The sequence below is a fragment of the Rhyacophila brunnea genome, unplaced genomic scaffold, assembly GCF_057557595.1.
Source record: "Rhyacophila brunnea isolate RB1 unplaced genomic scaffold, BYU_Rbru_1.0 scaffold_5, whole genome shotgun sequence".
In the NCBI taxonomy this organism is placed as follows: domain Eukaryota; kingdom Metazoa; phylum Arthropoda; class Insecta; order Trichoptera; family Rhyacophilidae; genus Rhyacophila; species Rhyacophila brunnea.
In genome coordinates, this window is record NW_028233170.1 from 31,305,973 (window position 1) to 31,331,656 (window position 25,684).

Here is a 25,684-nt window from a genome sequence, read left to right on the forward strand (position 1 = left end):
AATACTCGATTTTTCATTAATTCGTGATTAAAGTTTTGGACACTCATCGTCACTGATGTGCGACGGTAAGAGAAATTACACCTCAGTTTAAAGCGCGGGGATTCACGCCTTCCCTTTCTCTCATTCCTGTAGCATGTCGTGAATGATAGCCATTCGAATTAAGTGTTTCGACGAGGTCACATCAGCTGCCTCATGGTTCATTTGAAAACATTCAAGTCAGCTGGTTAAGGAAATACAAAAACAAATGGTTAAGGCTATACTTCAGCTAAGGCAAGGTCTAAAAAGATCGTGACTACACGACGCGCAGATTGCACTATCGACGCGTGACGAACAAAACATAATTTGTCATATAAATTCAGCATGCGCCCATTTAATGTTATGTTTATTGTTATATTAGTAATAATAATATATTCATTGACATGTTTTGTTTTTCGAGTAAATGCATAACGTTTTTTAGTCATCTTTACACGATTTAAGAATATATTCCTCTGACGCAATCACAAAACAAATTGACGTGCTCACAGGTCGACTATCGCTCTCTGATTGGCAACACGTGCGAAATTACGTCCCACCTATTGTTGAAAATTATTTGCTGTTTCACTGAAGTAGGTATGCTCTTAATGCTTCTTCTTCAAAATCACGATAAAATCATATTTTATTACAAATATGTGCTTACACGTTTTTTATATTTTCATGACTCAATTCTTATAGAGCAATCGACCAAAATCCATCCTGCGATTGATACATTAGACTTGCCTTTTGTAATAAATACTTATTTGTGAGTAAACTATGTTAATTTTTGCAATTACCATAATAAGTAATATAAATTAGATGTAATGGAATTACAAGACATTTACATTTCAAAGTACATGTCTTGTCTTTTCTACAACCACGTATCTCAAAAAGCACAACTTTTCAGGAGAGGCAAAAACAACTTTATTCCCTCAGCTATTAATTCAGAAATAAATTTTCTTCTATGAAATATCGATTTAGTATAGTTACACATATTTTCATGAAAAAAATGTTATGTTTCTACAATCTATCGCATTACACTTTCGGTCGATAAGTCATAATGTCGAAGATACGAGTATGTGTTGCAACTTTACTGTGAATCATTCCACAATATTACTGCAGTAAACACGTATCTTGACTTGCGAGAAAGAACTTCAGTATATTCATTGGTCGGAGTTCAGTATTCTGTGTACCTACAAACACGTATCCCAAGATACGATTATATAATATTTATAAAAATCTTTTATTGCGATACAATTTTTTTCTTACTGCTTAAATCTATTATATTATGAAGTATATTTTGAGATACTTGTTAGTGGAATATGTGCATATTCAAATTCTGAATTCATTACATCAAATAACTCAAAACTGTTAAAAATTGAGATACGTGTTTGTAGAAAATTAGCGACAATATTAAACTTAAAAAATAAATAATGATTTCTCGATTGAAACAGGATTCTGGATGCTGTCCGAGTGTCATATTTATGCGGCATTGAAGCGTTCACTAAAGCGTTCACAAAAAAATCTACGTGTCGTAGATCTGACTGAGGTACATGGTTCGATATTTTGCTTGACTTATGCTTCAATTCTGGAGTGTGACGGACGTGAGAGTAAACATTAACGGTCCTGGTTGAGGAAGATTAAATTCCTGCTCCCTTAATTAAATGGAACTTCACTGTCCACTGTATCTAGTCATTAATTGTTCTCGGCTGTCTTAAATGCAATAAAAAATTCTTCCCATGATTTCACAACTCACAAAAATTGTATTATTGACTTTACTATTCTTATCTGACACCCCTAGTAATGCATTACCCGTTTACCTCCATGGGATAAGTAAATAAGTAGATATGTATGTCATCTTAACACAATCACTGCTGACCTTTTAACTACCACATTTAAATAACACGTTAATTATATCTAACGGTCAATTACTCCAAACGCGCCAGTCGCGGTGTTAGCACTAAGTTAGGTTTTTCAGTAAATCACATTTCTAGTAAGTAATTCTGTCATTAGATTTCTCGAACACCCATTACACTCCCTCTGAAGGTGAATGCTCCGCCTATTAGAGTAATGTCTGCCAAGATGTGTGCTGTGAAAATTTTGTCAGAAGTGATTTTATTTAATAGATTTTTCCATCACGTGATTATATGGGTCGCTCATATTTTTTTTTTTAATAAGGTGAATGTGTGTCCACATTTTATAACAAATCGTCTTTGAATTACAAAATATTTATTTATCCTTCTACTATTTTTATATATTATGTTTTGTTTAATTAAAACACTAAACTCCACCACAACACAATTGAATTATTTGGGTAAACAATGAAAGCATACAATTAATTAATAAATTTTAAAAAGTAAACCAAACATTTATTGCATTTGATTCCTGAATAATTTTACATTCATCTACAATATACAAAATTTATGGTAGAAATACGAAATATACAATCATTATAATTATCAATATAAAACTAAACGGTGGTAAGTTCATAATAACTGTAATTACGCAGGATACTTGAACATATATAATTAGGATACATGATTTGTTTATAATAAAATTTTGTACACAGATACTTAGTTATTTCATTAAAAATAAAGAGTATAATAATATTATCTTTGTTATAGAGTTCATGAGAGGATACTTGATACATAAATAATCTAGTTTAAAAAATATAATGAAAATTAATTATACACAACCTTTCTAATAAATAATCTGATTGGATTGGTATCTTTGTGGTAGAATCATAACCATTGATTTGATGGATAAAAAACTGGGAGAATTAATCCATACTCTACGTATTATTCGGATTTCATTATGATTATTTTAATACCAGAAAAAAATACTGATAAAAACTAGTGAAATTTTCCAAGAATGGTATAGTAGTGCCGTATTTCTTTTTTTTTTCATCTCAATTAGTAATCGAGGTTCTACTTACATGGAATGTATGCTAATTCAAAGACATTTCAATAGATTTCACCCATGGTACAAATTTTTCATTAACAGATAAAGTATCTTTCACATAGGCCATCATGTTCAATGCCCATTTTCTTACACCCAAATTATCACAATCCGGCAATAAGATAGACACTAGAACAGCCCAGTTCTGTGGGTTATCCGGGTACAGATGCAAAGCTTTCTGCGCGAATCTCTTTCCTTTCTTGAAGTTTCCAAGCAGCAACTCTGATAGACTGGCTATTATCAGAGACTTACAAGCGTCCATTTTAGATTGTCCCAAAATGATCACTTTTTGTGCACTTTGGCTTGCGACTCGTGGGTTCGTACACGATTCTAAGACACAAAATTGTGACATGTATCGCCACAAAGCGGGATCATCGGGTCTGATATGAGCGTGCCTCGATAAATTTGTGATCGCTCCTCTAGGATCATTAGATTTCAGCATTAAATACGATTCCAAAAATGCGATGGAAAAAGATTCAGTATTTCTTAATTTCATTTTTAATATTTCACTCATCGCAAGCTTTGAAAGATCAGGATCATCGTGAAGCATCCCTAAAGCGTATATGGCCAAGAGTCCCGATAGAGGTACAGCCGCCTTTAATTGAATACTCTGGAAGAGTATCGTTTTGGCATCAATCATTCCTTGGAACTTATAAACCATGCCCGCCATGGCGACGAGAAGTTCGGACTTCTCATTGTCACTGATAGATAGTGTTTTCAACGCAATATTGTACAAAGAAAAGGAATCTTTTGACTTTCCGCACCTATACGTAGCCAAAGCTAGTCCAGTGGTTGAATGAAAACTGTTTGTAGAAACACTTTTAAACATGGCGACTGCATCTTGAAACCTTTTAAGTCTGATATATACCCTCCCGAGATTAACAACAACGGTATCTTTATTAGTGTCATCGACGTGGTTTAAAGCTTCCTCATAAGACTTAGCAGCTTTATGAAATATACCCATCTTCTCTAAGATAATTCCATAGATATTGAGTGAGCACGCATCCATTATATCATACTCGCTGAACCACGTCATAAGGTCACAGGCTGTCGGTATAGCGAACATATTTTTGATGGAATATTCAACTTTCGAATCAGTTTTAGATATGGAGGTCATTAAAGTTTTACAGACCCATTCAGCGTACCCCAGACTGCTCTCTTTGTGGAAACCTAATTGAGAAGAATGTCTGAAAAGGTCCATCGCGTCTTCGTGACCTACGGATTCCGCTATTAATGCTTGACCGATCCAACTTTGCAGATAGGCGGGATCGAACTGTTGAGCTTTCTGAAATGATTTATTGGATAATGCTATATTATCCAGGTAAAAGTACAGTATGCCGAGATTACTCCAAAGCATAGCGTTACTGAAGTCCAGTTCTATAGCTTTTATAATGGCGTGCTGCCCGAGGCTATACTTCTTTATGTCCTTACACATACATATTACACCGAGTAAATTCCAGTGTTGCCAATCATTTTTCTCAATGCTCAGACATTTTTTAATAGCGGCAAAAGCTTTTTGAATGACATCAGGGTCATCGGTCGTCCTATAGTAATCTAAATAAATTGATGCGAGATCGTAGTAAAGGTAACTGTTATTGTCAGAAGCCAAATTGATAGTTCTGCAAAAAAATCTTATTGCCAAAGTGTACACGTCATTCTTGCTGAACATTTTGAACTTTTTAGTTTCGTCTCCGATAAATTTACCATCAATGTACAACCATTTATATTTAGACGGCAATCTGGCTATGACGGATACGGCGTTGGATAGTATTTTCCAAAGAGAAACAAATTGACCTTCGATCAATATTGCGGACGTAGCCAATTCGATGGCATCTTGAGCATTATCTCGGCAGTTTCCATATAAGTTTTGAGTGTATTTCTCATTTGCTATTGCCAGTTTGACTTCAGCCATTCCTTTGAGCGCAGGTAAAAATTGCATGTCATTCAAAGTTTTATAAGTGACAAGAGCTTCAGCATATTCGCCAAGAAGACAATGTATTGAGCCAATTTGAACGAGAGAATATTTCCTTTGATTATTTAGCTCCGTAGCTTTTTTATAGCATTTCAACGCTGAAGTGAATGATCCTCTCGAATAGTACGCGTCGGCTAATAATTCCCACGCTTCAACATTATTAGCATTCAATCGTAGAAAAGTACGCAAGTAGAACACAGCTTCATCCCATTCATTCAACGCGAGATGATGAAGACCGAATTGCAAGCAAGACCATGATCCGTGCCATCCCTTCAAGTTCTTCAAGAGATCATAATTTTCTGCCCAGTTATGTAGACTCCTATAAATACTACTCAGACATTTGCCGGCCTTAGCGCATTCCGGATTGAGAGTGAACGCTTTAAGATAGCATTTCTTAGCCTTCTCTAGGTTGACGTTAAATTTACTGTAATAATCTCCCAGCGCGACGAATATTTCAAAGTTAAAAGGAAACACTCTCGCGGCATGCAGAAGAGGCATCAGTGACTTTTCACATTCGTCACGTTTGCAATAAAGTAATCCTAACTCGAGCCAGCAAGAAGGATGATCAGTTTTATTACTCTCCAAAATTTGTAATGCTTCTTCCACTCTCTTAGTTTGAGATAAAAACATTGCGTTTAAAGCAAAGAAATCATTAGATTCTTTTAAATGCATCAAACATACTTCAGCTTCATTTAAATTATTAACATAAATATACCCCTTCAATAATGAAATATATTCAGCCTCCTCGAGAGAAGTTTCAATCTTCGTTTGAATTTCAAATGCCTGAAGACATTTTTCTTCATTTTGTTGCGAGGATAGAGAAGTTAAGAGAATTTTCATTATGATGGTACTCAAGTATTCATCATTATTCAACAGTAAGTTTTGGGCGATACTTTCGGCTTCCAACCATCTCTGGAGACGTAAACAACATAAACCAAGTATAACATAAACGAACACGTCAGCTTTTCTGTACACTTGTACGATGTAAGCATTATTATATGCATTTATATAATCTTTCTGAATATACAGCAAAACGGCTTTAGTTAATCTACCAATTTCAGAGTTTTCATCAGCCAGGAGTAATTCGTCAATGTACGTCAATATTTCCGCTGGGGTATCGTGAATGTTCTTCAAAATAAACTCTTCCACATATTTTTTGCAAAACCACTCTTTTATATTATTTGAAATATTGTCTTTTAAAAGTTCAGAGCATGACAGTGACGCAATATTTAATCCCTTTGATTTGTGGATGTAATTCAAATATTTAATGCGAAAATTGTCATCTAAATCCTTAAAATTTGTGTTAACAAGCACCTTTTCAAATAAATTAATCAATTCTTCCGAAGCAGCTGATTGGTTATTCATAAGTAGCTTCAAAAGTATTTGACAAGCTGCATTTTTCTTTTCTATACTATCATTATTAACAGCCTGTCCAAAAAGTATCTCGGCAATCTTTGGCAGATCATCAGACGTTTGAGCAAGCTCATACAATTTGTTGTAAATATTAATACACTTGCCTGTATCTTCTTCGGCTTTAAACATGTACTCATAAATACCTATGAGTTCGTTGTCATTTTCAGGCGATTTCTTCCTTTCATAATAATTGGCTAAACCTTGCCAGGCCAAGATTTTATCCTTTTTGATTGATATTGCTTTTTTAAATGCGAAAGCAGCTTCGTCAGAATCTTGCAAAGCGGCTCCCAGCATTATCAGGGCATTGTAATTGTTTTTATCATTTTGAAGAATGATCTTGCAAAATTTAATAGCTTCCTGGAATTCCTTTTTATCAATTGCATTTCTGGCATCTTTCAATGCTGCTTTGATTTCGCTCATTTTGGAGAATTGGAAGTAATGTCAGATTATAATATGCTTTTCTTCATAAATTTTCATGTTAATATCTCGCTCAAGTACGCTGTTTGTGCAATATACTAATGAGAAGAGATCCAATAAGAATGTAATGATACTATATTGTAGTTCTGATCACTTAGTTAATAATTACTAACACCGGATAAACTGAAATGAACTGAAATAATATTATTATTGTACAATTAAACAGCAAACAAAACGTCAGGGTGGCAAGTGCCAGTAGTGTTGCCAACTAAAATTTTCAAAATTCAGTAGATATTTAGATTTTTTCTTCAAAATATCAGTAGATTGACAAAAATGTATGAAATTCAACAAGTGTGTTTGGTGAAAGCGTGCATATTGATATAATCTCACAAGTGTCTTTTGAAATATCATGTAAAAGTGACTTTTATTCATCACAAATATCATAAATACTTCTTTTCCTGACCAAAATTTCAGTGAATCTACTGAAATTTCAGTAGACATGGCAACACTGAGTGCCAGTCGTGCCAGTACAGTACCATAGACTAATATACTTAACTATGCATAGACAAGTATATTAGTCAATGCTATTTGCCATAGACTGGTAATTTGCAATCCGAAACTATGGTAATAATAAAAACAGCCAAAGTTACAATTCATCAAGATTAAAAAACAAATAATTGAAAAATATTACTCGTATATTTTTATGTATTTTCATATATATTTTCATTTATTCCTTTATTTATAGCTGTCCCCTGTCATTTTAACTGCATCATTAAATTATAGGTATAGCCACACTGATATATTGTAAATAAAAATATGTCCTCCGCTTTCTTCGACTAAAGTGAATGTATCGTTAAAAATTGTATTAATATCGTTTGTCAGATAGTGAAGTCTTGTGTAGTGGTGTTATATTTGTGCAACGTTATATTCAAATGTCAATCATGAATGATTCAAAAGGTTCTGAACAGTAATATTCCCCTCGGTTTGTTGTGTCAACTATTATAACTTGGACTCGCCCTTGAAACAAAGCCAAGCTTTGGACTATTTATAAATAAATCCCGTAAACCCCCATAATAATATCAATAGATTCTTTTGCTACACTTCTATTCACTTTTGTGATGTTATCAAATCTTTTGTATGTGGAAAATATTCGCCAATTATCTCTTTACCCTAGTGCAAGTTTGATACACTCGAAACGAAAAGGCATATTCATACACCCTACGACAATGTTCAGAAACTTTATTGCAACAAGCATAGTTAGAACACAACAAAGTTGTATAAATCTCGATATAAGTAATTAAGTTTGAATTGTGTTTTTAATTTTGTTTACTTGCCACTGGTTAAACAACAAAATTAACCATGAAACTACTCGAGAGCAGTCGCTTCGAAGCCATCAACAGTGCACTATCCATTCAAACCGGAGACAGTACGATCTCCGGCAGGATCGAGAGTTACAGTTGCAAAATGGCAGGAGGAGATAAAGCCTTGTACAAAAGGTTCACCTCGGAAGGGGGAACTCCTCATGAACTTCAAGCACTGAGTCCGCCTCAAACAGCACTCGGGATGTCTCCAGGGTGTGGGTCTTACAGGTAATTAATGACATATTGCAACCCAAGTTTATACTTGGCTACCAACTCTTGTGTACAACTAAGTGCTGCATTTTTCGATTAAAATTAATAATAAAACTGCACCATGTTGCTGTGACAGTGTTTCCAAATTAATTTTAGTCACGGAACCAGGGAACTCAGAAATAATGGGAACAGAAATACAGGTGTGGAGTAACAGGCAACCGATCTCGAGCGTAGAAGAATATGGCATAAACTTAAACACTCATTAAGAATACGCTTGTCCTTCGTTCTAACAACTACTCTCGGTTTATGCACTGACGCTCATTCAATATTGCTGTATTTGAAGGTTGCATCATACACTATTGCACGTCTATAATGTGTGGTTCATTTTCGTAGGACACTCACACATTCAAAACTCTGCATCAAAATGTAGTGTATTGTATCTGAATTCTTTTTATTAATCTGTGCACGAAACTTTTTCATACTTTGTATAACGTAATGGAACCCCTGAAGTATTTTAGTGTAACATTTATATTTTTTTCTCAGTCTTTTACTTCAAATTCTTCAAGAAAATCTGTAATTGTTCTCCACAACCGAGATCCAAAATTACAACTTAAAAACAACATTTTTTACCAATAGTGATGGATACACTTCATTCAATTTATTCATAACCACGAAATGTTTGTTAATCCAAACCTATGATCCAAAAAATATGTTGACGAGTCTTATTTGATTTCCAATATTCTAACTAGGACGTTACCTCATGATGCCACTGGACTTTTGAATGCAAAAACTGTTTCAAAATGGTGATTACTCATATCTACATATATATACATACCTATACACTTATGACGATACATCAGTGAAACGGCAAATAATTTTGAACTATAGGCGCAACAAAATTTTGGACTCGCTGGCATTCGGAGAGAGAACGTCGAGCTGGGAACACATCAATTTGTTTCGTGATGGCGACGGGGGTATTGATTCTTAAATTGTGTAAAGGCAACTAAAAACGTTACCCATTTACTTGAAAAAGAAAACATGTCAATGAATATATTATTATTGTTACTAATAGAACAATAAACAGAACATTAAATGGACGCATGTTGGATTTATATGACAAATTATATTTCGTTCGGCATGCGTCATTTGCACCCGCGACCCGCAATCTGCGCATCGCCTAGCCACGATCTTTTTAGACCATGCCTCAACTGAGGTCTAGCCTTAATTATGGTCACTAATGGTCAACTTTAAATAAAATTAATAAACCTTGGGCCAAGTCATACGGCGCTACAAATTCATGAAAACAGGAAAATATGCAGCAGAATATATTCAATTTTCGCAAATGTTTTTAATAGAAATGTTCAGAAACAATTTTGATAAATTTTTCAAACAGTTTGTGGACAATGTTCAATGTTCATCGAACCGATGTATATTGGTCTGTGTTAGGCATAACACCTGATTCCAAGGTATCGTAGGTGTTACAGGTGCTGCAGGTGAACATGGGCGGCATTTGATATTTTTATAATAATAGTACGTATATAGATTTCATTAATATTATTATATTATTATATGCTTGCCTACTTCTATTGAGTTTTAAAAAAAATTAAATATACAGTATAACCCCTATTTTACGTTTTTTAAGGGACTGAAGAAAAAAACCTAATTGGAGGGAAAATGTAAAAGGGGGGTATTGAAAAACATTTAAATTTTATGTTTCTAAAAAATAACGTTTTATTAAAAAACAGACAAAGCTTTCCTTTGGTTAGACATTATGTGTTTGAAAGAATAAGGACGTAAAAATCAATAATCATCGAACCGAAAGCATTATGAAATAAACATGTAACTTGTAAGACTGATGACAGAATAATGACAGACGGAGTGTATACAAAACACAAGCACGATGCCAAAAGAAAAGATGGTGACCAATGGACCAATCACCTTGTTATGCTCCAAACTCGGGCCAATCACAGCGTCGCTCGCCGACCAATCACCGTGTGCCGTTCTAAAGACACGGAGTTTTCCCTCCAAAAACCTTACGCCGTTCGAATTTCACGACCCAATCATTGTCAGGCGCGCGTAACTCACATATTTTGAATATTTCCGACATAAATCGCGGGAAAGAAAAACGTAAATGCGGGTATTAAATGTACTGAAATACATCGGGACTGAAAAAATTACACGCAATTGCCGGGAAAACGTGAATTCCGGGCACGTAAAAACAAGGTTATATTGTATATGTATATTAATATTATGTATACATAATTATTATATTATACAGTTATTAAGAATCATGGACATAGCGAGATCTCGGATGTAATGAGGAAACATTCGTTGACATTTTAGTTTATGATTTTCTCTATACAATTCATTCACTTTTATAACGAGCTACTTGTCTTACCGAGCAAAAATATCGTCAAAATTTTTCTTAAAACTGTTAATGTGTCGATCGTTTAAAAACATTTTCGACCCTAAGCAATAAAATCCAACCGGACAGGATGCCGCCGGGATCGGATTACGTTTATGACACTAGTTAAGTGTCTAAGCACCTACCTAATTGGTGTTTTCGCCGACAATATTGAAAAAGTATCCACTCATATGGTTGAAATTGCATGTAAAAAGTCCAAGGTTTGTGAAGTCTGTAGGTACCTACCAGCCTTCATTACAATAAACAACTTCTTTTGTAGTTTATGAATGCTTGTATCGGGGAAACATTGTAATTGTGTATTTTTGTTTGAATTGTGACTTTTTGTGTTATGTGACCGCTCATTTAAAAATACCTATTCTCTGATATAAAGAGTAATGCTTACAACGAGCAAATTCAGTTGGTCCCATCTTCCTCGTAATAACCAAGTTCGACTGTATATATAATATATACCTATATTATTTTTAATACTGCAACTGACCATAAGGCTCAATTACAATAGTGTAGTGAAACAGTAGTTTAATTAGTAATAGATGGGATCAACCCAGGCTTTGAAAAATTATATAAATATTTTGTGACCTCACCGAGAATCGATCCCGGAGCCTTCGGATGACAGACCAGCCCTTTACGCACTGCACTACGAGGACCTTCCATATTCATTGGAGCAGAAGCAGATGCTTCATCCGCCTTGCGGTTTTGTTCATAATTTTTTTGATTCCGCGGCCCTTATTAATTTAGTGACCCTGGGCTATGGCCCCTTTAGCTCAGCCCTATGGTAAATCCGATCCAGAGTACTACAGCTTGAATCTTCAGTGGTGTGCGGCTTGGCTCTTAGCAGAGTTTTAAGTGTGATTTAAATATTTTTAGTTACTCATCATTCAATCTCATTATTAAAATAATATCACAAAAACCAGCTAACCGAGGAATTCTATTTGGGAAACACATCTGTAATATTATGTATTGTCTATCAACATTCCCAAACAAATAACTGGGAAGAACCGTCATCAGCGAAAAACAATATCGTTATCATATAGATACATTGGATAGTGATTGTATAACAGGTTAACATTGGCAGCTGTCGAAGATTACTTGTTAATGAAAAATTAATTAGATATTAATTGAACTGATATGAAACTAATTTACAATATTTATCGATACAAGCAAACTGGAAACCAGTGGCAGTTAGTATTGTTTTATGTGCTTAGTAAATAAATAACAACAGATTGATACTACTTAGTTATTGGTGTATGTCATAATTATTATTATCTAAGTAGAGGTCACTTAGTCTGTAGTACTGCTTGTATTATGTTTATGTACAAAGAATGAGAAATACTGTCAGTTGTTTTGTTTACATTTATTATTAGTTATGCATTCGAAAGTGTTCAATACAATCACTTACTTAGGTATTTGCCAAATATCTGTTGCTAAGCAAGCCATTTATACATTTACTTTCCGTCAATTATTCATTTAATCTAAAAAAAAAAAAAATTATAATATTCTTTTGCATCTGAATGCTGTCTTATTCGATAATTACGTGTAAGATAGATCGATGAATATTTATACAGGTGCCTAATTAATATATTAATGCACAGATGATTTATTATATTAGTTGTGGCTTCTATTTTGGGACCTCATGACTGAGCATCGTGACCCGGATGATATGGCCTTCGGGCAGCTTTCTCTGAGGCTTTACTCAACCCATCTCGATATTCAGTAGCATACAGCGTCTGTGTCATTGGAAAACCCATGGCATTTTTGATTTGGTTTATAAAGGCTCACGTTACTAGACACATTTTAATTGATTTGTTAACTTTTTGGTCTTTATTTGCAATTTGAACATTACACTTTTTGTCAGATTCGTATCCAACTTTATCAGATACCCGACCTGACATGAAATAAACATATTCGCTGACCACCTCTATGTCTTTCAGTGGTAGACTGGGTTGCTGCGTAATATTTTTACGATGTATAACTAAGTTATGTCTATACTTATTTGAATGCAATTAATATGTGGATTTTTCAACATAATATAATTGATTTTATCCTTAGTGATACACTGTCGTAGTTAAATAAGCAATATGATTGTTATTTGTTTGAACCAAATTCTTCTCGTCTCATCAGTCAGGCACGGAAGAGGAATTCAAAGGTAATCCTAATAACTGCATCTTCGGCAGAATATGGTGATAAAGATTTTCGTTACATAGGAATTTTACATCCTAAATTAAGAGGCGGCCTCAGACTGAAACTGTATGCGGTTTAGAACCGTGTGCGGTTTAGAACCGTGTGCCATACTAAACTTATGATTTCTGTTCATGAAAATATATTTTTACTAAGTGTGTAAGTGTATGGTATGAACGGATACAATCAGATGCTTATAATATACTTTGTGAAAATATGTTTCCATGAACAGAAATCATAAGTTTAGTATGGCACACTGTTCTTACCCGCATATGGTTTCAGTCTATGGATGGCCTCTAAACCATCTACTTACTAATTATTTCAGTATAGCAAATGGAACTGTTTATGAAACCTTATATGTTTATTTTAGTGTGCGAAAGAAAAAGGGGAATTGAGTCCGAAATGTTGTAAAATTAGTCAAATTAGCCACGGTCCCCCTATTTCTAATATTTCATACACTAGAAATTTGCATAAAATATCAATCTCATAAAAATAGTAATTATATACTCATTTATCTTCCATTTGGTTTTGCACACAGATTTATGTCATATTTCTACTTTAGCCATTCCTGCTGATCATATATTTTTTTATATTATATTTACATTAAGTGAAATATTTTGATAAGATAACCGATAATGTTGTCTATGCAAACCAGGGGAATTTAAGTATAACATATGTGCAAGTGAGAATTTTTACATAAGGATTAGCATCGTGTCGTTATCTAATCACAAAAATCTATGTAGAACGGGGAAATAATTACAAACACGAAAGAGCGAATCACTCATTTGTGTCTATGGCAGAGTTAAAATGAAGCCAAATCTGAATGCTGATAGATATTTTTAATTGTGTAACTTGATGATTATTTATGGAAAAATCAACACAATTTCTTAAAAAATTAAAGTTGTTTGATTTTACAATATTGTTTCATATTTCTTAATATTAAATATTTTTTTATCTATTGCATTTTCACTACTTACTCTTTTATAATAAAATTATTGCATACTTTGTATTTTTACTGTGTATTGTAGCGTGTCGGCTAATCACTATGTAATCAATTTTGTTACGTCATTTTTTTCGAATAAATGGATTAATAAACATGTTTTAGGTTCAATTTATGAGTTAGAAGACTCATTGACAAAATATATGTGATATTAAGTAGATTAGACCGCAGCTTCTAAAACTTTTTTTTATCCACAAACGTCTTTCCACATTTTTTTTATATATTGTCCGAGATCATAAATGCTCCTCATGATCTTGGGACCCTACCTAGTACATTTTATTCTCGAGGCACACCTCTCTTGACACAGAACTCATTTGGAGATTTTTTTAAAATAATAATAGTATGTTTGAGACTGCAGAGAAAAGTTAACAAAAAAAAAATTCAACTTGTTCTTTGGTTTCAAAGGTTTTCAATAATTAAATATCAAACAATATTAAGTATTTGTTTTTACTTAATAAATTATTACCCACTTTAGGTTTTAAAATATTTCCTAATATCCCTTTCAATTTCTATCCAACCTCCAATTTAAATACCAATGGAGTAGACAATATTGAATGTGAATTTAATTTTTTTTTTCCAGCCGAAGTTTGTCAGGCGATGAAGAAGGAATGTTGTGTGACACAATTTCAAGAAAAACGCTATTCTATTTGATAGCTACATTGAATTCTGCGTTTCACGATTATGATTTCTCCAATGCAAGGGTAAATATTCTCCTTATTGGTAATCTCTTATTTTAGTGATACACACCATACATAGCTAACAGTATGAATAACTTTGAGGGGATAAATGGAATATTCGTGTTAGTTTTGTGTGTGTCATAGTTAATGATCAAAAAACTTAGAAAACACATATTACATTATGGTGAATATGATGGCTCATATTAACCCACATTTTAGACTGGCTGCTTTCTGCATAACTACACTGAATTATTACTTCTTCAATCTAAAATTATGAGTATGCGGTCCAAGAAATTATATACATTAATATGTATACATTTTTTTGTTACTCACAAGAAAAAAAATGGAGAATTAGACAAATTCCAAGGCCCTTTTTTATTAAGGTAGGTACCTCTTCCGACCGAAAATGCTCACCTGCGAATTTAATAAATTCTATATTAAAGTCGAGGGCTTTTTCACATCTTTCAACCAACTTTTTTTTTCGGTTCACCAAATTGTCTTCTATTACGAAATTATAGTACTTTGTACAAATTTATAGAACAGAAATAATGAAATTTTAGTACTTTAGCCTATTTTTTCCGATATTCAAAATTATTGTATTTTGGTCGTACCATACCTTTTTAATATTGTAAATAGTACGCGGACCATGATTATAGTACAAATACTACAATTGTAGTACGTTTGGCAACACTGCTTTTGAATACAATTGGCATTAAAGAAACATTTTGAAAATAGGTGGGGATTTAAATATAATAGGTTTTTAATTTTTCAAGTTGAGTTACATTGCCAATATTAAGAAGCAGAAATGACGCATTTAGTTATGCGCTGCTATAGAATCTAGGAAACCGACATAGACTTAATCAGTCAGGGGCCCCACTTGCAGCACCTATTTGGTGTTCCCCATAGGTAAAACTACATATCTGAAAATGACACGACAAATCATATTTCATCATTATTATAGCATAATATTGAAACTGTATACTGAACCCTGATTGTATACAGCAATCACCAGAAGATGTGTATGTGCATTCTTTTTGGTATCATCATCATAACGGTATCACCTGATTGTTTCTTATTATTTTCAGAGCCACGAATTCAGCAAGGAGCCCTCCTTACAGTTCGTAATGCAGCAAGTGGACGGCAATCTGAGCGCGGTGGCCGGGGAGCAGTACAGAGGGCTGCGGGGGCCTCTATGGGCGGCTGTCGATGATGAAATCATCATGGCCGAGTGTGATATTTACAGCTACAATCCTGACCTCGCGTCAGACCCATTCGGGGAGCCCGGCTGTCTGTGGTCCTTCAACTATTTTCTGTACAATAGAAAATTGAAGAGGATTGTATTCTTCACGTGCAGAGCTATAAAGTGAGTTGTTATCGATGGTCTCTATTAACAGTTTTATATAATGTGAATATTAAAAAATTATCATTCATGTTTTATAATATTTCTTGATCTGCATATTTTAATTAAATACAAGAATAAGAATAACAAATGTCCACCATGTAATTGTAGAATGTGTCATATTATATTATGTGTATCGGTATCATATGTCAAACTGTTAGTTGGTGTTTATTTACACTGAATCATTCATTGGTTTAAGTTGACTGTTGCTTTCTTATTTTTATAAGCAATTGCATGAGTTCTGTATATGTAATAGGATTCACAAAGACCATGAGTTCAAAGTCTACTTTTACCTGAGTGTCGCATACAGAAGAATAGAAGTATCGAAATGCGCAAACACATATTTATTTAAAATATTGTATATATCGTATACATGAATTTAATACATTCAGTTAAGTTCGGATAGTGTTGGAATAGTTAGATTCAATTGTAAATATTTTTTCATTAGATTATGACTTAAACTTTTAAAATGCTTCATGCTTGATTCAAAAGCAGAGCATGTGGGGCTCCACGTAGTGGAGGTTGTATTAACAGACTTTATTACGAGGAATAGTTATTACCTGTACACCCAACCGTTTCTCCCTTTCAACCAGGTCCTTGCACTGGTTAAATATACATTAAAAACAATAAACAATTTTTGACCAGTCACCAACGGGGGTGCGTAAAAAGGCGTAAAAAGCGGTTTTTGTGAGTTCTTGCGGGGAACCCCGGCATCAGCACGCTTACTTGGTTGGGAATCATCGATACAGACTGACTTGATATTGGTTATTAAAACATCAATCATCCATCACATTAATCTATTTTCAAGAATTCGCCTGGGACAAAGGGTCAATTTGATAATGATTTAATTACAATATATACGTATGTGAGTTATGGTGATCAATCAATAGTGTAATACTAATTAACTTATTGTTTAATTTTTCAGTCCTATATACGCCGCCGATTCTGGAGTTGATTTTGCTATGGACGAAGATGAAGATGTGTACTGATTTGGATAGATTGACTTTTAAATCTTGTCACATCATTGTGCAGTGCTTTGGCAGTAAGGCCTGGAAATAACAATAATTCTTTATTAAAATTACCATTAGACATTTTGGCAATTTCTTTGCGGAATTTTGTAATGTATTTTGAGCAATGTATTGTTATAGAATGCCGGCTCAATTATTAATATCATTCTCCGAAATTCCACCCATTATTGTCTAATGGAAACACTACTGCACTATATTTTTGAATAAGAGAGTTAAAATGCTCAGTTGAAAATGGTTTATGTTAATGTTTTCATGTGAAACTAAACATTGCTTTATTTTTATTAAGAAAAATAATTTTTATGTCTCACAAATCACTATTGTACATGGGAGAGGCTATTGGTTTTTCATATCTGCTTTTTGACGCAGCTATAGAGGTTTTTTTTAATATGACATGTATTCATATTCATTGCCAACATGTGTTGTCAATAATACTAACATATTGGATTATACTTTTCTTCAATACTATTTTAATTTTGTTTTACATTCCAGCCAATGCTGTCTCTAAGCTATGTGGCCTCTTGCCTACTATGCTAATATAGTATTATACTTAAAAAAACATTTTTTCAAAAGTAATAATAAATTTCTTACGGTGATTCTAATACTCACTTAAATCTTCATAATGATTTTTCAGCAACTCACCGGTCTCAAAGTGAATGTTAATTGTAGTGTTTTTTTCATGCGACCACCGCCAGAATTGTCTTGAAAACCATTGCTCGATAATGAACAAATCAATAAAATAGTGAACTAACAATAATGATACTATTATTTGTCTATCATGTTTGTTACATTGCTTGTAGTGTTGGAGCGTCATATGGTTTTCATTTAGCTTTAAATAAATAAATTGAGATTTTTAAGTAATAATTCTTCTAGTGACAATAAGTAAATAAATGGGAAAGCACAGGCAATGTCTGATACCCAACACTGAGCATAATCCAGTCACGATAATAAAATACATGAGCATCATGTGTGCATTTTATCCATGCCCTGTTAATGAGTCATCTGCTGATAAATTTGCTTGACAAAACTGCACAGTCGTTGGTACCATCATGAGTATTAAAATATCTTTTTGTGATTTATACTTTTATCATATTTTTGCACATTGTGTTTGATTTAAATTTTTCTCAAAAGTATTTGATTAAAAAACTTTGAAGTATTATTATAAAGGAACTCATTATTTTGTGGAAATTATTTTTATTTTCATGATATGGGCGATTCTAACACTCATTGCGATTGTTTCACTTTTACTATTCAGAGTGGTGACATAATGTATGTAAATATTATCAAACTTCATTTTATTGTTATTATCTCATATTTGTGTCCCTTTTTAAATGAATTGACAAAAATATTTCTGCAAAAACATTTTTAGCATTGTCAGCTAGAGATAATATTTACCATAAAACATAAATGACAAAATTATCCAGATTTGGAAATTGAATGATGGTTTTTGGTAATTTATAATTATAGCTCTCATGCTCTTCCCATACTACAACCACTTTAACAATGCTCATATACCACCATAACAGTTTGTGGAATTAAAAAGTCACTATACCCTGCCTACGGCATAAGACAGTATAGGTCATTATTAAATTTTATGATTCTCTATCTGCTATTGTGTGAGAACCGCATTGCTAGAGCGGTTGAAGTATATTATAAGAAATATAAACGTGTTTCGTGAGATTTAATTATTATTTTTTATTAATTTGTGTTATCCCTTATGCTTAGCCTTAAACTTTATTGTAGTGATGTGGTCTGGATGTACGAAAAATTGTATTTATTTGAGTGTCATTCGATATGGTACCGTAGATTGCACATAATATTATTGTATAATTAAAATGATTGTAAATACACAACTGTCATGAATGAAATAAATATCCCACCTATCTCCAGATTGTCTGTTGCTTCATTACCAAAGCTAAAACTTAGCTATTCTAATAAGTGTAATATGTATTATGAATGATGTGTTGGTCAGTCTTAATCGAAACACCTGCAGAACATAAGCCACGTTGCGTAAAAATATAGGATACAGTAATTTTATTAGTCTTGTTTCATAGAACTGTAACAATAAACATAGTGCCTATAAGCAACACTAGTTTATTGCAATTGTTTCTATTTTAATTAGTATTTATAACTGAAATATGTTTAGTGTTTTATAAAGGGGGTGAGGCTAATGGTATTTTTATTCCAAAAATAGTCATGGTCGTTTTTAAGTTGTTTCAGAATCACACAATATAATTAGACAGCCATGCAAAGTTCATAAGACTGACATTTGTTAATTGCTATAGCATTTACTTCGTAGGATTGCATTTTCACCGGTATATTACTATATTAAATATCACAAATTACCTCAAGTTAATATAATTAATAATACTGTTATTAATCTTTTCTTAGGTATATAATATGCTGCGTTTCCATATGTCAATTTGTGTTGCGTTTTGAATGTTGAAGAAGAAATTAATCGAGATGACATCGAGTAAATTAGTTGGTTCGTTAACATTTCATTTGACCACTTTTTAACTTTACAGGACGTCATACTGAAGTATAGCGAAACTGAAACAATTACATTGAGACACGACAATTAATGAATCGCATGTAAGTCGCAACAAGTTTCACGTGTCGATGCTAGTCACCTTGTTTACTATAGGCAAACGACTGACTCGAATGATGATTCACTGTTGAATCAACTTAAAGTAGAAAGGACATCGACTTGGTTCAATTCAACTTTGTTAAAATATGGATCTCACTTATCATTTGACTTTCAAATGTCATTCAACATACGGTTAAATGACAAAAATTGCCAAGTGAGAATGCAGCATAAGCCTGAATAATTATTGTCTGTTCAATTACATTCAACTGTATCCATCATTACAAATTACAATGTTTTAATTTTAATATCTTTGAAGTAAATTACTCGATTATAATATTTTTATTAGGTTGAAATTGTATTCATTTGGTATAGAAGAGATCAGGGTGACCATGATTTACCATTGGTTGGCATTTTACCAGGGATAATGTTTGTAGTAAAATCGATCCGTTCAAATGTCTGTTCAATGTTAATGCTTCACACCTCTTTATTTTTGCACTGATTGAAAACTAACATAAAAATTTATGCGGTGGGGATTAACTAACCTGAAGTAGCTGAGCAAATCTATCAAACTAAAATAGGATGATCGAATGATTCGTATTGTAGCTGAGTTTTGATTTATCCTTTTTGAAGGATCATCATTCAAAGAATATGATTAGAATGGTGTTTTTTCATTTCACAAACGCGCATTTCCACCCGGCCGACCACATGCGCAGGGCAGAAATTATTCCTTTGAATTATGCTACTGCGTATTATACTGCCTAGCCGAGTGGGGGTGTGCCTTCGTGAAGTAAAAGATATACACAAAAAAAATGTACAAAACACCTGTTGGCCAAAGTGTTTTTTTTTTACTCTAAAATCTGCAAATTAATGCAGAAGGATAGAATAAAATCGATAGTTTCACCAACTGGTTATTTTATTATTATGATATAAGAAGAATTGGAACAGATATCCGATGATAGTTAATAAATTCACAGTATATGGAAATGGCTGTAACTATGGTTGTAAATGGAAGTAACTTGCATTGGAAAAACGCAAAAACAATCGCATTACGTAAGATATAGTCGAACAACGGAACCCATTCAATATGATTCAACAACATTTTGGTGAATTTCAAATGATTGATTTTAATGCTATGTTCTCTGTAGATGCATTAATGCAGAGGTTTTTAATGTATGTGCCACTATTAAAATTGCACATGCATGGTTATAATGTTTTTCTCCAACGCTGACACAATCTTTATGCAGTATACTGCTCTTCCCTTATTGCAAACATTGTCAAAATCACTGATCGATATGCTGTCTTAGAAAACTTTATAAATATTACTACCATTTAACATACCTCTGCGATGTTAGGTTTTTGACGGTAGCTGTAATAGAAATTAAATATCGTTCAAAACTAACACGGAATGGAAAACGATGGTTGCTGTGTCTCGTTTGATTTCAAGATTTCAGGATATGTGATGAAAATGTCACCAATTCCATTAATCAATTTAGGCCGCTGTGAAAAAATAATATACACAATGGGAGTCGTGAAATGAAACAAAATAACAACCACTGCGTTAATGCACAACTACACGGTTCATTCCTGAGTGGATTATATAAGAGAAAGCTATACATTGATTGAGTAACAATCGTCACAATTTTATTACTTGATCTGCAGGTTTCCCAATGTTTGCCCAAATAAAATTGTAGAATTGAGAATGATGGTTTGAGTTTTCACTTAACTAAAATTAAATAGTGATATGTTAATGTTTACGTATTACTTTATTATTGTTCATAATAAGACATTGCAATTGTGTAGTAGCTATTTAGTTATCTTAAATTCAGTATAGTGTGTATTACACAGTGTATTCTTATTTAATGTTCATTAGTGTATTCTCTTCGTTAGAAGCTTAAAGGCATGTTTTAATTGTTAGCTAATATCACCCAACTCAATATTGATTATTGATTTCACAAAATATTGAGTGGCACAATGATATTATTATTGCAAATATCGAAAGATCCAATGTGTTCATAATTCACCATTATTATTAGAAAAGAATAATTTCATTTAGGTAACATAATCGACAGCTGAAACTTGGTTATTGTAACCCCTCGTTGAGAAGAGTCAGATTATTATTATGGTAGGTAAACATAATCAATGATACTTGAGCAACTCAAAGTAGTCATGTCATTGAGGAATACGTTTCTATGCATGCTACATAAATAGTGTAAAGTATTTAGGTAGGTACCCGAGTAGAGACATAGATATTATTTTCACTAATGTTTTTGGCAGTGAATATTATACTATGAAATCACCTAAGGTAGCGGTCGGTGGACATTGTCATATGTGCTGTGACAGCTTTAAAACGAGAATACAGCGTATATATAGGTGGTCAAAAAAGTATTGATACTTGGATACTTTTCTTCCGATCCAATACCGGTATTAATATGTTTTTCTATGGTATTAATATATTTTAAATTATTATATATATATTATTAATTAATATAGGTATTAATATATTTTTAGTCAGTATCGAGTCATTCAATACTTTTTCCACAGTTGAAATATTTAAATGCTGATTGATGACATTGCATTTTAATACTTTCAATCGATCAATAAATACCTACATTTTGAAGTTAATAATTTGACAGTAGTAAAGTTGTTTCGAGTCTATGTGTATGTGTCCACACATCCAACCCCCGCAGTGCGGTAAAATGGGGTGATATTAGACTAATGCTCTTTTCACAACTTTTTGTATATAATTATTGTTTTTTGCCTCAGATCTTGTCAGACAGTGGGCTATACAAATTTATATAATATCATATCTAGATTATGGTTTTTCAATAAACTTTTGCATTTTTTATGATATTAAAAAGTTTAGATACCTTTCTTCTGATACGATTCCAGGTATCGATATGACGACCCTAAGCGTACATATTTGTATGATATCGAATCTCATGTTTTGCATTATGTATATCTGAAACAAACCTCCATTATCATGGGGAAAATGTTTGTGTAGTATCACTCATTCAGCATAAAAAATATGACGTTAACTCCATTTTGCAATAGATGTAATGTTGATGTAACTATTATAAATAGGCTTACCATATTATGTCCCTGTTTATAATTATGGTTATAGTCTGATCCATACTCAAAAGATCAATAATTTGAGAACTAAAATGTCAGTGCCGAGATTATTACTTTTTATAGATGGGTATCACATCATATCCCAGTTTGGAAAAGAATAATTATGGTAAGCCTACTTATAACCAGCATTGACGTAAATTTTTACTTTATAATTTCCACTTGGAGCCCGTTGTAAAAACATATCGTCGTTGAGTTGTCAAAATAGTTTTGTTATATTTTCTGTCCGTTTATGTTAGTCCACATAGTGTAGTAGAATTCTCAATGTCCTATATCACCAAAATAAAAATATAATTAATATTAGAAACCTTCGTTATAACATGTCTCATTCTAATAAGACCGTAATGTAAATAGGCATTGTAGGCTATGATAAACACTCAATGATGACAAGACCTCCGCTACCTGTTATTTAGAGACTGTCTACCTTCATTTTTGTCTCTCCTGTGAAACTGCAATTTTATCACATCGGAGGTTTTAACATCTCGGCAACAATACAGTGTTGTGCGTAATTTATTGCATTCTAGTCAGGTAGTTTTAACATTAGACACGTCATGGTGGTAGTATGAGAAGGTTTTTTTTTTGCCGACCTCTGACCAAGGGTGCCCTCAAAGAATTCTATCTATTCTATCTAAGTACCTCAGTAATTATCTAAAATGCGGTATATTTTTAATGGTATTGGAATCCAAAAATAGCCTTGATCGCTAATACACAGTGAAGTTTATTTCGTGGTACAGGTTGATGTAAATATAAGCGCAGATAATAGGATCTCTGTAAGTTAACAATTAAGTCTAGTTTTGTAGAGAAAGGATCAAAAATTTTACGTATTACTAATATGTAATAAACAATCAGTTTGTTATAGTCCATTAGTAGTAAGAATCTCCGTATGTAAAAAGTTTCAAATCGATAGTGTGTTTATTACTTAGTGTCCAGTATTTTGTAAATAACAAAGTACTTTTAATTATCTTTAAAATTATTAGTAGAGTAATGAATCTGTACTTAATTCAGAATCACTGTTATATTATATTCAACTAAAAACAATAAAATTTCTTTTCATCAATTATGATTCATTTTTCCCTTACCCATCATATTTTCCTTAGAGGCTCGGTCACCAGTGGCAAAAGCTCTTTATTGAGAGGAAATATGCTAATATGAGACATATCCACACCGATGCGAACAATGCACATATCGTCTCTGTTCTGGCAGAACACACTAACTGGAGAATACTAGTATTGAGTAATTTGACTTTGAAGTTGTTAAAATGTTTGAAATGGTCTATCATGTGAGTTTAATAAGTAATCGTAAAAAGGATGACTTTAAAATAAAGACTGTTTATTTATTAAGAAGGTTTCCAGACGGTAAAGTTTGAAATAAGGAACATTTTGGTATAACTAACTCAATATGTAATTTTTTCGAATTAGTGTCTTCTGTCAGAACAGTGACGATATACACACGTGATGCTACAAAATATCAGCAGGTAATCGTATGATTTATTAATATTTATGGACCATCGATGTATTATATTAATGTTATGGACATACCCTATATCTATGTTGTGGACACACTTCAACAATGAATCGGATAACGATTTACATAACGTTTGATAAAAATGTTTTGTGTTTATCATAAACAAAAAGGGATAGATAGAAGAATTAAGAAAAAAACAATTGACGGTATTGGGTTCATGAAATATATTATTAAAGATAACATTGACTAATGATGCGTAGGATCACATGTTGAATAGCAACATATTGCCCACGATGCGTCAGGTAGCCTGTTCTCCCCACCACCATTGTTAATACGGTGAACTGGATTGATTGAATCTCGTGGTGTGTATGTTTCTGTTACATAAAATACAATAGAAAATGATAAGATATGTCAGCCCACACCAAAGGATTTGGATTATAAATAGAAGGAGTCTTATAATTATGTTATTTCTGTTTTGACAGTTAAAATTATTATTTTGAAGCGCCTGAAGCATGGTTAAGTTGGTAAACTTCACAAATATTAAGATCACTCATTTCCCATTCCGATTTTTATTGCATTCACAATGGCAGCCATTTTTTATATTCATTGTGATTATTTTGCAGTTACAGTATAACCTCGTTTTTACGTGCCCGGAATTCACGTTTTCCCGGCAATTGTGTGTAATTTTTTTAGTCCCGATGTATTTCAGTACATTTAATAACCGCATTTAGGTTTTTTTTTCCCGCGATTTACGTCGGAAATATTCAAAATATGCGAGTTACGCGCGCTTTTGAAGAATTGTCTGATGAAGTAGCAATGAGGTTTACGGAGGGTTTAAAAACCTACTTTACAAGCTTTGCTGATATTCAAGATGACACTTTTAAATGTTTATATAGAATTATAGAAAGAGAATTACATAACAAAAAAACAAAAATGCAACAAACTAGTATACATATGTACATGATTTTTTCAATAAAAATTTAAATTGAATGTTGTTTTTTAATAAAACGTTATTTTTTTAGAAAGGTAAAATTTAAATGTTCTTTTTTTCAATACCCCCCTTTTACATTTTCCCTCCAAGTGACGTCCCGTGGGGGTAGGCAGATTAAGCGTCGCTTGGGGGCGGCAGTTACCCGAAGGGCGGAAAGAATCATTATTTATATATAGAAATAGCTACCTAAACTTAGTAATAACGGAAATACATTTCCATTAAAAAATTCAGCTTACTGGTTGGAAACAAAATGAATTATTACTATAAAAGTTTTAAAAGGACTTTATTTTTTTTGTCGGGTTCGCGATGTCTTGTTTACTTCCATTGTCCTTTGACGTCACGTGCTTAGTTAACAGCAATGACACGTGTAGATTTGCAAATAATATTTGATTTGTAGGTAGGTACATATTTACATTAATTTAAAATTTATCCAAATATGTTTGCTAGTTACTCACTCGTTTTGGAAGTTGTC

General features: G+C 32.9%; 2 protein-coding genes across 2 annotated transcripts; one reads left to right on the forward strand and one right to left on the reverse strand.

The window, feature by feature from the left end:
* Positions 1-2,359: 2,359 nt before the first annotated feature.
* LOC147066293 (superkiller complex protein 3) lies at positions 2,360-7,035 on the reverse strand. The gene has a single exon (XM_085955449.1). The coding sequence runs from the start codon at positions 6,773-6,775 to the stop codon at positions 2,960-2,962; it is 3,816 nt and encodes a 1,271-aa protein (XP_085811575.1). The 5' UTR covers positions 6,776-7,035; the 3' UTR covers positions 2,360-2,959.
* Positions 7,036-7,557: 522 nt separating this feature from the next.
* Maf1 (repressor of RNA polymerase III transcription Maf1) lies at positions 7,558-18,936 on the forward strand. The gene is made up of 4 exons (XM_085955486.1): positions 7,558-8,361; positions 14,524-14,644; positions 15,706-15,983; positions 16,945-18,936. Exons 1-4 carry the CDS (start codon positions 8,132-8,134, stop codon positions 17,006-17,008), a joined length of 693 nt encoding a protein of 230 aa, XP_085811612.1. The 5' UTR covers positions 7,558-8,131; the 3' UTR covers positions 17,009-18,936.
* Positions 18,937-25,684: the final 6,748 nt, after the last annotated feature.

Coding starts and splice junctions, on each gene's coding strand:
- LOC147066293 (XM_085955449.1), bottom strand. CDS start 6,775: ATGAGCGAAATCAAAGCAGCATTGAAAGATGCCAGAAATGCAATTGAT.
- Maf1 (XM_085955486.1), top strand. CDS start 8,132: ATGAAACTACTCGAGAGCAGTCGCTTCGAAGCCATCAACAGTGCACTA. Junction 8,362..14,523: donor CCAGGGTGTGGGTCTTACAG/GTAATTAATGAC, acceptor TTTTTTTTCCAG/CCGAAGTTTGTCAGGCGATG. Junction 15,984..16,944: donor TTCACGTGCAGAGCTATAAA/GTGAGTTGTTAT, acceptor TTAATTTTTCAG/TCCTATATACGCCGCCGATT.